Raw genomic sequence first — 13,042 nt, 5'->3', positions numbered from 1 at the left:
GTTGATGAAAACTAGGAAGGGATTGTTATGGGTAGAGAAATTACTGTAAATAGTGGATTATATATGTTTAGATTAGTCCAATATCTATAAATTAAGTAAATAATTATTTAGTGTAATTTTACGAAGCACTTCAAAGTCCATTCTAACTAAAAAATCTCTTCTACCAATTTGATTTGTACTTAGAAATTAACATTAATTTAATATCATCAAACACTACTCATCAAAATGAACTTATATGATAGTTAGATACAAATGTAACAGAATACTTTCTCATACCAGAGAATATTTTTGTTTAGGATAACTTGTTTTCCCTGATTTATAGAGGCTAAATAAAAATTACTTCAATACATATAGATATATCTCGCCTAAGTAAACCACACATATTTCTGAATTTAGTAGTTTAAGAAAACTGATTAAGAAAATATTCTATATTATTCTAAAATGTAATAATAAAGTCATTATGGGTTTTCCTAGTTATTTTATAGACATAGTCATGGCTACTTTTACCATTCCACTTTCTCCTTTTGGGAGTAAATTATGTTCTCTTGCTTTCTTCATTTGGAAAGTTTAATTCACCTTACTGAATTTAATTTATAATATTTTTCAGTGATTAAATTATCAAAATGTAAATTTTCTGTATAAAATGCTTACTATCTTCAGTTGATATAATGTTACTGTCATTGATTCATATTGTGACATTCAATAGAAATCCCATTCCTCTCTGAGGAGAAAGCATGCTTTTTTTGTGCGTTTGACAAATGTAATTCATTTGAGTACGGCTACTGGTTTTCTAAGGCAAAATTAGCCAGACACAGGGAGAAATTTTAATAAATGTGTTACTTGAAATGCCAAATGTAATGACATGAAGGTAAAACTATGAGCAAAAGGGCTCATTGTCATGCGCAATTTTAGCTTTTGTCTTTATACAATGTTTAAAAATGGAGTCAGTTCAGTTCATTCCAGGACTCACTGGGTAACTGTACAAATTCAACTTTCAACATCCAGATTGATATAATTTCTCACTAGATACCCTCAACAAAGACTCCGATTTGCTCTAGACATACATAATGGATTTCTATGCTCATTTTGTACATGTTAAATAATTTATGAGTTATTTTTATAAATTTGGTTTGATCGTTACCTCTTTACATGACCACAAAATTAAAAACTCCAGATAATCCTATGAAAATCCTTAAATTGGAGGAATTTTTAATAGGAATGATTTTAGATTTCTCAATTTCAAGTGGATAATATAAAGTTAAGAATTTTAAGAAACAGCTCAATACATAATTCTGATTCTTTTTACATTACTTATTTTTATTTATACCTCTTTTATTAAAAAATAGATTTGTCGTGAAAAATAAAATTTGAATATATCATTAAACTATAATATGCTAACCAGGGTAAAAAAAATGAAACCAATAATAAACATTTGATTGTGTTACAGGTAAAGGAGATTAATTATACCAAAAAAAAATAGGGCTACACCATAATTTATATTATATATTATATATTATATATTATATATTATATATTATATATATATTATATATTATATATTATATATTATATATTATATATTATATATTATATATTATATATTATATATATATAAATGCTATTCACAAATTGAACTTGTTCAAAAGCTTAACAGAAGCTAGATCTAGGAAATATCTTCACAAACATGGGGAATAGAAATAGGTATGTCTCTATAAATGTGTGCCGAATATATAGATTAGCCAAATATTTTAATAAAGGCTTTAAAAAACTCTGAAATTAATAATATTAATTAAAAATATTTTGAAATCTTAATTAAAAATCAAAGTGTGCTTTCTTTTCATAGTTTTAAATCAAAATTACTTTTATCTTAAGCCAAATACGCATTTGGTTAAATTTAATACTTTGATTTTAAAATATCTTCAAAATTTTAGGGCCTCATATATAAGAAACTAAATAAACAAACTAAATAAAGTTTTTTTTTAATTAGAATATATTAGTTAAATAGTAATTACATTACTTTAACATCTCATTGAACCAATCCAAGAAGAGACACTTACTCTTAGTCGTCAGGTCTTGTTTTGCACATTCTCCTTCTGCGATTGATACATCATCAATAGCAATGTCTCCTTCTATGCCAGGACCTCGAATACCTTCAAAAATGAGCTAAAAATATGAATGAAACAAACCTAAATGTAGAGCTTTAATTCGCAGAACAATTTCTATTGAGAAATTGAGGAGTGAAACCTAACATTTTCAACAATCCAGGCATCTTTTATTCTTGACAGTCTTCAGAATTATTCTTAAAAAAACTATCTTAACAAAACCAATAATGGGATCTTTCTTAGAAGTATTAGTTTTTCACAGCAAAAGCTTTGTGTCAATTTTAAAACAAAACCACGCTTAGTTGAATAATATAATAAAACAACTACTATGAACCATATTAATTTTCATTTTCAGGGGTGAGGAAAATTTTGTTCGAGAGGTATTTCTGTGAAATAGATTTTCTCTAACTTTCTCTAGCCATATCTCATAACATTCATTTTCTAGAAATATTTTAAGGAATGTACCAGTTCTGAGTTCTTCAATATTATGTTCATTGAAGCTCAGAGCAAGAGTTTATAATCACTTTGAAATTTTTTAATCGCTTGTAAATACAGTATTCATACTTCCAGATGTTATGATTCACCTCTATAATTTCTCTTTTGACATTCTATTTTTAAACACTTGAAGATATGTATAGATCTACTTATGGTGAGTGTTTAGTAGCCAACCTTTGAACTTTGAGTACAATGGTTGGCACTGAGGCTTAATATACGAGTGTTGAAATAATAGATTAATTAAATTATCTCCCTTGATTGCTGAATTCTGAATACAATGAAAATATCAGGACAATTTGCAAATTATTATAATAATAATTATAGCAATTATTATTTTATTCTTACAGAAATGACTCTTTTGGAATTTTCTCTTTAACTCTCCAATTATTCTTTGCTTCCAGCAAAATCTTTTAATCCTTTTTATACTAAAAGGCAACCTATGCATTTTATGATTAAATTCCCAGAAAAAAATATCTACATGTCAAAATGAAATATCTTGTTTGGTCTTTGAAAAGAAAAATTAGCTTAATTAAGAGCTATTTCAACATCAAGCTGATATGTGCATTTTTATATAATTTCTAGCCTTATTTTATTGAAACAATTTAGAGTGAAAGTCTGTATCAATACCAAAATTTTTGTTTTTACTTTTCATTTGTCTTTGACAGCATCTTAACATGGTTTCTTAAAGGCATACTTATGATTTTCAGAGAATTTAAGCATCCTTTAAGAAGCAACTTTTGATCCATTGATCTCTGATATGCTGTCTTAATTTTATCAATTGAACTCTCTAATTAATAAACAGAAGAATTAGTTATCAACTTTCACATTGAGTCTCTGCCCCTCCCACTTAAATATAATCCATAAGAGTAAACATAATTTTCATGATTTGGAGAAAAACACTTGATAATTTTTTATAACTATATTTAATTTCTGTAGAGAAGGTTTCTTGCTTACTTTGTTCAGATAAGTATGTTAATAATGTCCAAAGCCATTTCTTTGAAAAGCATCCAAAATGTCCTGTATCACTGAAATCATAATAAAATGGCAGGACAAAGTTAAAATATTCAGAATTAAGTTGGCGGTATATGAATGCTCAGTCCTCAGAATCAGCAATGAAGCATTAATTACTTTGTCTGGAAATAATGACTTACATTTGACTTGGGGTGGTGTTTTGAAAGGTATCTCGGAAATGGCTAAAAGTTCTCAGAGGATTGTTTAAACCACAAGTGAGGATTAAAAAAAAAGTAGTATAAACATTTTAAATACTAAATATAGAAAAGGAAAAGTCATTTTAATAACTGCAGAATAATCCATCTTATAGACACATCATAATTTATTTTAAAAAAACACCTTATTGTTATTGCTGGACATTAAAATTATTTTCAGCTATTCTGAACAAGGCTGAGATGAATACATTTTAAAATATTTTTATACACACTTATTTAGAGCACGTGGCTTTTTAAGTTCATTATAAATTGCTGCTATCAGCACTCTTATCTATGAGACAGAATTGTTTTTTTTCCTAACTGTGTGTTTTTTAAGTCTTTTGGAGATTTTCCTTTTTTTTTTTTTTTTTTTTTTTTTTTGATAAATACTGCTTACCTGGTAGAGAATCAATGTTAGAGTAAATCAGTGGTTATTCCCACCCCCTTCTTAGTTTTAGTTATGCGATGCTAAGTCTTCTCTCCTAAAGATAACAACATGAATGAAATGTTATCTTGGAGAAAGTCAGAACTCATAGATTCATGCTGATAAGAGTCTTATTCCATAAAATCAAACATTTTCACTTGGCCTCAAGGCTAATACTTTATTGAATGCAAATGGAGCACCCTCATCACAATTTTTTCTTTTATGCAGGTATTTTAAAGGATCAAATTGGATAAAGTATAGATTTCTGCCTCTCAGTCAAGTTTTAATTCTGAAATGAAGTAGGAATAAGAATGTTTATTAGTCAGGAAATTTTGGCATGGTAAAGAGGAAATCTCCTTAGTCATCAAGAGTTTTAATTTTAAAAGATGAAGTGAAAAGGAAAAGGAAGTAAAAACACTGCTTGCTCAGTAGAAAACAAGATTAGAAATGTAGCCATGGCAAAGAAAAGGGGATTGCATTCTCATATGCCATGTGTGGGAAGTGAGATGTTGATGAAAAAACTAATAAGGGTAGGTGGGAATGTTCTGCACATGTTTACATCTGAAATTTAAACATAAACTAAAGTCATAATCCTTTTATTGGAAAGGATGCTGGAGAAATGAGCTTGGGAGTTCATGAATTTTTCCATTTTTGCTATGGAGAGGTGGATAGATAATAAAATTATTCACAATATTTTAATATTTAAAGTGAAGTGTCAGGAGCCATTTTGAGGCAGGATTAAACTGCCAGTAAAGCTGGGAGTTTCGCAGAGTTGGCAAACTGTGCAGTCTGCTGACTCAGGAGGTATGCCTGACTTGGGGGAGAGAAACTGAATGTTCTTTGACCATGGGAAAGAGGATGTTGAGATAGCTACAAAGTTTCAATGATTGTTTGTTACTTAGAAGTTTTTTGCTTCTTATGCACTCTGTAGGGTATAAATATGCTGTGCAAAATGAACTCGGGGCTGCTGCGGTATTGACTGTGAGCCCTCCTACATCTATCTCTTGTCTCTGTCTTTTTCTTAATCCTCACTCCCCCTCTCAGGTGCTGTTTGACCTAGGCCGGCTGGCTCCGGCAGGTGGCACCCGAACAGGGACCTGAGAACTGGGGACAACAGTGAAGGACATCGCGAAAAGTGAGCTCAAAAGGAAAGGGTTGCAGTGAGTAATCTTTGGGAGAAAAAATAAAAGAAAATAGAGAATGGAAACAGTCACTTGCTTTTTGTACATATGCTTTAACTAATTTGTTCTCTATTTTAGAAGGGCTTACAGCATTAGACAGTCCTCAGGAACTAATGTCACTGGTGGAAAAGGAATTTTAAAAACTGTATTGTTGAAAGAAAGACACTTTCACAAACTTGCATTGCTCAGGTTTCATTATTGTGTGGTAAAGGGTCTTTCTCTAACTTGAAATTTAAAAACTATTAATGATTTCCTTTTTCTTTTATTGGTTAATTAGTCTAAAACTTAGGATATTTTAGCATGGAGTCAACAGTGAAAATAACATGATTTTGTATTGGAGATGAGAAAAGTAATGACTAAATTACAAAATTTAGTGCTTTTTAAGGTACCTTTCTGTTCCCGTTTCTGTTGACTGGTCACCAGGGGTCCGTGGAGAGACAGGATGCAGTCATATCTCCTGGACCATGGCCAGGCTGCGGGACGCTGCCTCCTGTGCCCTGTTGTCAAAGTCTATTTATTGTCTTTGGTCTTGTCTGGGTTGTATGTAGGTGGCGAACTTCTCTGGGCCCACCTTCACCCCAATAATTGTCCTTGTCCGAGTGTCCGTTTTGTGTTCTCTGTGCACTGGGTGGGGGTGAAGGGGTTGAGGGAAACCCTCCGCCTCCACTATCGCATTCCCCATGTAGGAAGGAAATACGGGTCAACAATAAGACTCTGCTATGGAGGAGCTGCTATGAGGACAAACCAGTCAGGTATCAGGTGTTAGGAGCAGATTGGCATATTATAGACTGGTCTAGGGGCCAGAGGACCAATGAAGAAACCAGCCTGTCCACAGGTTTGTGGTGGACAGATGATGGATTTCCACAAACTCACATATGGAAGCTTGCCAACTCTGCAAAACTCCCAGTTTTACTGACAGTTTAATCCTGCCTCAAAAAAGCTCCCGACAGTGCAGAGTTATCTTCTATAAGGTCTTGTTATTAGGAGATGAGTCACTATAAAATGATGGAGTTATTTAAAAATAAAAAATAGGAGTTCCAGTCAAAATGGCAGAGTAGGTAAATGCTATGCTTGGCTCCCCATCACAATCACAACAAAAATATAGAACAGTCATCATTGAGAACTGTCTGAAGTATAGTTGAATAGAAGTCCTACAACTGGAGACTTAAGAAGAGCCACTTAGAGACTGCTAAAAAAGGTGGAGACATGGAATAAGCTGGTCCCCAAAACTGTCTGCAGCAGTTGAGAATCAGTAGGAATGTCTTGGCTGCAAAGATTCCCCTAGAGGAATAAGGAGTCTCATCTTACATCAGGCTCCCCAGCCCAGGGTTCCAGTGCTGGGAAGAGAAGTCCCCATAACTTTTGGCCGTGAAACCCAGTGGAATTTGTGGCTGAATGAGACAGAATGTGGCTGAAGTCACAGATGTTCCTCTTAAGGGGCCCAAGTACATAGATTCATTCACTGACAGACCTCACTCTCTCAGCTTCGGCTCTGGGGCAGGTGTTAGAAAAGTGTCAGAGACCTACAGGGAGGAACTGGGTTGTATGTCTTCAGGGTGAGTCTGGAGGGACAAATTTTTCCAAATAGAAGTGCCGGCAAAATTCATTGTCTCTTTGTTGATCTCACCACTGTCCCGGCATGCAGAGGTGGGCAGCCACCACATCTGTGTCTCCATCAACTTGACTAACATGGGTTGTCCTACCCTGGCGATTCCAAGATCCTGCCCCACCCAATTTGCAGGCCCACCCAAACCACCTCCAAAAAGGCCTATCTTGGCTCATACTGCAAACTTTCTTAAAATCTCCCAAAGGTACCCAAACCCAAAACAAGCAGCATCTGGCCTTGGTGTACCCTGTACCTCTTACTGAGAAGCCCCAAGCCTGGTGGTAGTGTCAGCTGGCCTCAGTTCAAGGCTTGGCCTCTCGAGGCACCTCTAAGCCCAGCATGGTTGGATTGTTCAGTGACCCTTGTTAGGTGGTTCTGGGCAAAGCACTTGCCCTGCAGTGGGGCCCCTCCCAGGAGGCTCTGGGGCCAGCATGCCTAGTGCCCTGCTTCTGTCCTAGCCAAAGCATCACCAAGGGTCACATCTGAGGATGACACACACAAAAGGCAGACTAAGCAGGCACCAAAGCCCTGGTAAAGTGAATCTCTCTTTATAGGGTCAGCACCTTATCAGCTAGTCCTCATAACCAATCAGCCTAAAGGTCAATCCCTCTCACTGACATATAAGTAGCAACTAAAGTTTAACTACCACAGGAGGACACACACAACTCACAGAAGGGGTACACATGGAGTACCCAGCTCAGATAAACAGGGAAGACTGCGTCACTGGGCCTCACAGGACACCTACTACATAAGGCCATTCTACTAAGACTGAGAGACATAGAAACCCTACCTAATATATAGAAACAAACACAGGGACAAACGATCTATCAGATACAGAGTTCGAAACACTGGTCATAAGGACGCTCAATGAACTTAGAGGAATAGTAAATGAACTCAGTGAGAACTTAAACAAAGAGATAGAAAACATAAAAATGGAGATAGAATACATAAAAAGAACCAGCCAGAAATGAAGAATACAATACTTGAAATGTATAATACATTAGAAAATCAACAGTAGATTAGATGAAGCAGAGGATCTAAGCAATTTAGAAGATAAAGTAGTAGAAGATACTCATTCAGAACAGTAACAAGAAAAAAAATTCAGAAAAATGAGGACAACATTAAGCATAATAACATTCACATCACAGGGGTACCAAAATGAGAAGAGAGATAGCAAGGAATTTAAAACCTATTTGAAGAAATAATGATGGAAAACATCCCTAACATGGCAAAAAAATAAATAAACATACAAGCCTAGGAAGCACAGAGAGTCCCAAACAAGATGAACCCAAAGAGGCCCACACCAAGCACATCATTATTAAAATGACAAAGGTTAAAGACAAAGAGAGAATCTTAAAAGCAGCAAGAGAAATGCAGTCAGTTACCTACAAGAGAGCTCCCGTAAGATTGTCAGCTGATTTCTCAACAGAAACTTTGCAGGCCAGAAGGCATTGGCAGGAAATATTAAAAATGATAAAAAGTAAGAATCTATAACCAAGATTACTCTACCTAGCAGAGCTATCATTTAGAATGGAAGAATAGATAAAGAGCTTTCCAGACAAGACAAATTTACAAGAAATGTTAATGGAGCTTTTTTAAGAAGAAAAGAAGAAAAAGAGGAGGAAGAGGAGGAGGAAGAGAAAGAAAAAATGTGAAAAGAAATATGAAGAAAAATATATTGGCAATAACTACCTGTCTACTAAAATTGCTTTAAATATAAATGGATTATATGCTCCAATCAAAAGATAGGGTGACTGAATGTATAAGAAAACAAGACTTCTACATATGCTATCTAACAGACACTCATTTCAAATTACATACATACACAGACTGAAAGTAAAGAGATGAGAAAAAAAGATATTTCATACAAATAGAAAAAAACTACAAAAAACAAAAAAAACTGGAGTAACAATATTTATACCAGACAAAATACACTTTAAATCAAGCACTATAACAAGGAATATAGAGGAACCCAGTTATCCCACTTCTGAGGGGTTTATGCAAAGAAACACAAAACACTACTTTGAAGGGACATGTGCATCCAGATGTTCATCGCAGCATTATTTACTATGTGGATGCAACCTGGGTGTGCATCAATGGATTAATGGATAAAGAAGCGGAACATATTACAATGGTATGTTACTCAGCCATAAAAAAGAATAAAAGTTTGCCATCTGCAACAATATAGATGGAGCTAAAGGGTATTTTGCTGAGTAGAGTAAGTCATGTCATGTGATTTAGATAGAGATAGACAAATGTCATGTGATTTCACTTACATTTAGAATCTAAAGAACAAAATAAACCAACAAAAAAGAAACAAACTCATAGGTACAGAGAACATTTTAATGCTACCAGATGGGAGGGGGAAGGCGGGGTGGGTGAAAAAGGGGGAGAAGTTAAGAAGTACAAATTGGTAGTTATAAAATAGTTATGGAATGTAAAGTATAGAGGAAGGAATGTAGCCAATAATATTGTAATAACTATGTGTGTGTCAGATGGGTACTAGATTTATCGAGGTAATTACCTCATTGGTTATATAAATGTCTAATTATTATGCTGTGCATCTGAAACTAATACAATATTATATGTCAACTGTAATTGAAAGATTAAAAATTATTTTAAAAAATAAAAATTAAAATAAACATAAATACTCCTACTATGAATTTCCTTTTTCTTCCCTTCTTTTCCCTTCCTGTGCACCTTGATCAAAAACACAAGGTAGGCCCCAGGCTTATGCCAAAGACAAAAATTCTGAATTACAGAGGTTGTGAAGAATGCTTCTACCCTTCTTTTGTGGTCAGATTAAGAGAGAGTTTTGGGAGCCTTTCATGGTAAACAATAGAGATCTATTGATGGATGAAATTTAATATGTGTGCCGCCTACCTGATGGCAATGTGTTGACTGTAAGTGTGTAGTTGGCTAAGCAGCAAAGATACAAATCATCAAAAGTCAAATTTTCATATATCCAGAGGACTGCCTATATCTAGAATATTGTTTTCCATGAATTTTTTATCCTTTAGTATTCCAAATGAATTGTTACAGTAATAAAAGTTTACTAATTTGTAAATCTATTGTTTACATTTATATGTACAACTATGGATAATACAGTTTGTCGCTGACTAAAGCAAGTTGATTAGTTTCTATATAACAGATGTATATATTGTGTGGAAATAAATCAAAATAAGTAATAGTTATTACTAGAATTATAAAAATAATTTCTGACAAACTGTTGGTACACTTATAATTAGCATTTTAAATATTTATTTGTAATCTTGTCATGACAGGAAATCTAATCCAATAGGCCAGAGAAATCCTGTTGTCTTCCTCAGGGTCCTCTTTAAACAGGAAGAAAAAGGTCCTGAGCAGTATCTTTGTTTCCTTTTAATTTCCACAGCAGTTTTACTATTGAGAAGATATAGAATGCATTTAACTTGTTGTGACTCTCACAAAGAAATATTTCATTGTTCTGTTTATGTTTTGAACTTCATCTATAATTATATCTGAATTATTATAAAAAAATTATAGATTATAATAAACACATAAATCATTTCTAGACTAAGACTTAAAGGGGTACTTTTTTCTTTATATTGTTTTCGATTGTGAGCTAGATAACAGACATAAAATGCATAAGTATTAAATTTAAAGAATGTACCTTGGTCAAACTTTCAAGTGTTTATAAAAATAAATTTTTGATAATAAACATCTTTTTCTCAAATATAAAAATGAGGAACTATAGCAATTATAATATGATGTATGTCAGCTTAGATGATGTAATTTGTATGCAATTTTAAAAAATCTGAAGAGATGCTCTCTAATTCAATAGGCTAAATTATGTCATATTTTAAAGTACTATCATGATTCTGACTACTGTTACATTACAGAGATAAAACTATGTTCTTTTTCTCTTCTATATTTCCAAAATGCATTTGGTTTAATTTCCATGGAGAAAGAATTAAGAGTATCTATTTACTCAGGGAGAAAATATTGAAATTTAGGTCTCCTAAAAGAGGATTCTAATTATGCAAAACCTCTTCTTCACATACAATCACGTGAAGAAATACAATCATTATTTAAAATACTTTTCCATACTGAAATGATAAGTTTAAAGTTGCACAACGTGTGTATGTAATTCAGGAAACTCAGTATGCGAGCAATACTGTATAATCAGAAAGTTAATTCTTGGTGGGTATATTCAAGTGGAAATTTTGGAAAAATATATGTGGAATTCTGTATTAGAATCATACCACACAAAATTATTTCAATTCATTAACTGACAGTTGCTCACATACATTATAATTCTCTGAAGCATTTACATAGATCTAGATGTCAATAGAAAGATAGAAATATAGATGATGCCATCAAAACATATTCAAATATAATTTCTCAATAAGAGAAAAAGAGTTACACTCAGTACTTATGAGTAAAAGTAAATGAGAGAATCAAAGAATGAAGTGCACCTCTGATCATCTGATTTCAACAGTAATGGTGCATTCTGCATATGTTGATATTATTTCTTCCTGACAAGAGATACATGATTTCTGGTCATTACTGCCAAGGCTGACATAAAGCCTAAGAATACAGTTTAAAACCGATGGTATAGAACATTGTAAGTATAGATATAAATATAAGTATGATTTTAATATAAATTGTGTTATAAATATATAATTTGTATATTTATAGACATAATAAATCTAAACATACTAATTAATTATTATATATTAATTAACAATAATAATTTTAACTTTGCTTTATTACTGGTTAAGCAAATAATTAAACTATCCTTATCCATTACAAAAAAGATTCGAATAGAGGTATCATTATAATTTAGGTGGGGAAGCTATAAAAATATTAATGGTAAATTTAACTTCAGAAGACTCTGCCAATCCAAATTGTGGATTGAAAGGAATAGATCACATCGTGAGCTGCAACTGGAAAATGCTTCGGGAGTCATCATCGTGTCTATATAATTGCCATGAAATTTGGTATAGAATGCCAGATATGTATCTACATGAACATATGATGTCTACTTAGGAAGACAATATTTTCCAGATTAATATCATTCTTAGATAAACATAAAGGCAGTGTGATGTAATAAGAACACTATAATCTCTTTTCTAATCCCTATTTAATGTTAATGATTTGTATGATTTAAGATAAATTGTCTCAAAACCTTTAAATGAGGTTATAAGACCTCCGGAATTACTTTTGCCTATAACTAAGAAAATTAAAAATCAGTATTTTATGTCTCATGTCTCCATAATTTTCCCCTAGAAAATATTTCCAATGTACTATGAAAAAAGTAAGGTACTAAAAAGAATAGCTAAATGTTTTCCTTGGTGTAGAATATAAAATATAAGTTATATTCTAAGACTAACACTATATTAATTTTACCTGCTTTTTTTTTAATTTGCCCTAATACTTCCAAATACAGCAAAATTTATTTTCATTACAAGCACTAATTATGCTAAATTAATTCTGGAAAAAGAACCCCAAAAGAAATTTCAGTATAATAAAACTTATATTTTCCCTGTGAAGCACTACAGAATAACTTTATTTTCAGCTAAGCAAACTAATTGGACACAGTCAAAGGACTTTGTAAGTGGTTATTTTTTAAAGGGTTTATGAAACAAACTAATTTAAAGGCATGCAACTCCAAATAAATAAAACAGCATCGATGTCAATGAAACAGAGGCTCAAAATTACTTCTATCTCATTTAGAATTCCAAGAGGTAAGAGATATCCTTTCAATTTAAATTAAGGACTTCCTAGAATGCCACAAAGCTACATTTGAATAATATGAAAACTTTTCACAACTGAGCTTATATGGTAACATATTCCACACAATTATTACCACGCTTTCCTGGTATACATTACATACCAAAGCAAGTATTTTTGAAAAGCCTGATAGGTTATAAAAATTTTTTGAGTAAAAAATACTTTGGAAAAAGTTCAAAGCAGCAAGAAACACAAAAATCAAATAAAGCAAGAGCAAAAAATAAAAGATAGGATGATGTAGTGTGTTTCATATT

At 32.6% G+C, this 13,042-nt stretch overlaps 1 protein-coding gene across 3 annotated transcripts in view; it reads right to left on the bottom strand.

Moving 5' to 3' along the window:
- The window catches only part of MDGA2 (MAM domain containing glycosylphosphatidylinositol anchor 2), a 773,979-nt gene that overhangs the window by 33,787 nt on the left and 727,150 nt on the right, over window positions 1-13,042 (bottom strand). For all 3 annotated transcript variants that reach the window (XM_036239414.1, XM_016151454.2, XM_036239415.1), the window contains one exon: window positions 2,058-2,163. In XM_036239414.1, coding sequence (XP_036095307.1) covers window positions 2,058-2,163 — 106 coding nt within the window. The remainder of the gene's footprint in view (window positions 1-2,057; window positions 2,164-13,042) is intronic.

The sequence above is a fragment of the Rousettus aegyptiacus genome, unplaced genomic scaffold (genome assembly GCF_014176215.1).
Source record: "Rousettus aegyptiacus isolate mRouAeg1 unplaced genomic scaffold, mRouAeg1.p scaffold_m13_p_3, whole genome shotgun sequence".
Lineage (NCBI taxonomy): Eukaryota > Metazoa > Chordata > Mammalia > Chiroptera > Pteropodidae > Rousettus > Rousettus aegyptiacus.
This window is presented reverse-complemented; position numbering and strand designations above follow the sequence as displayed.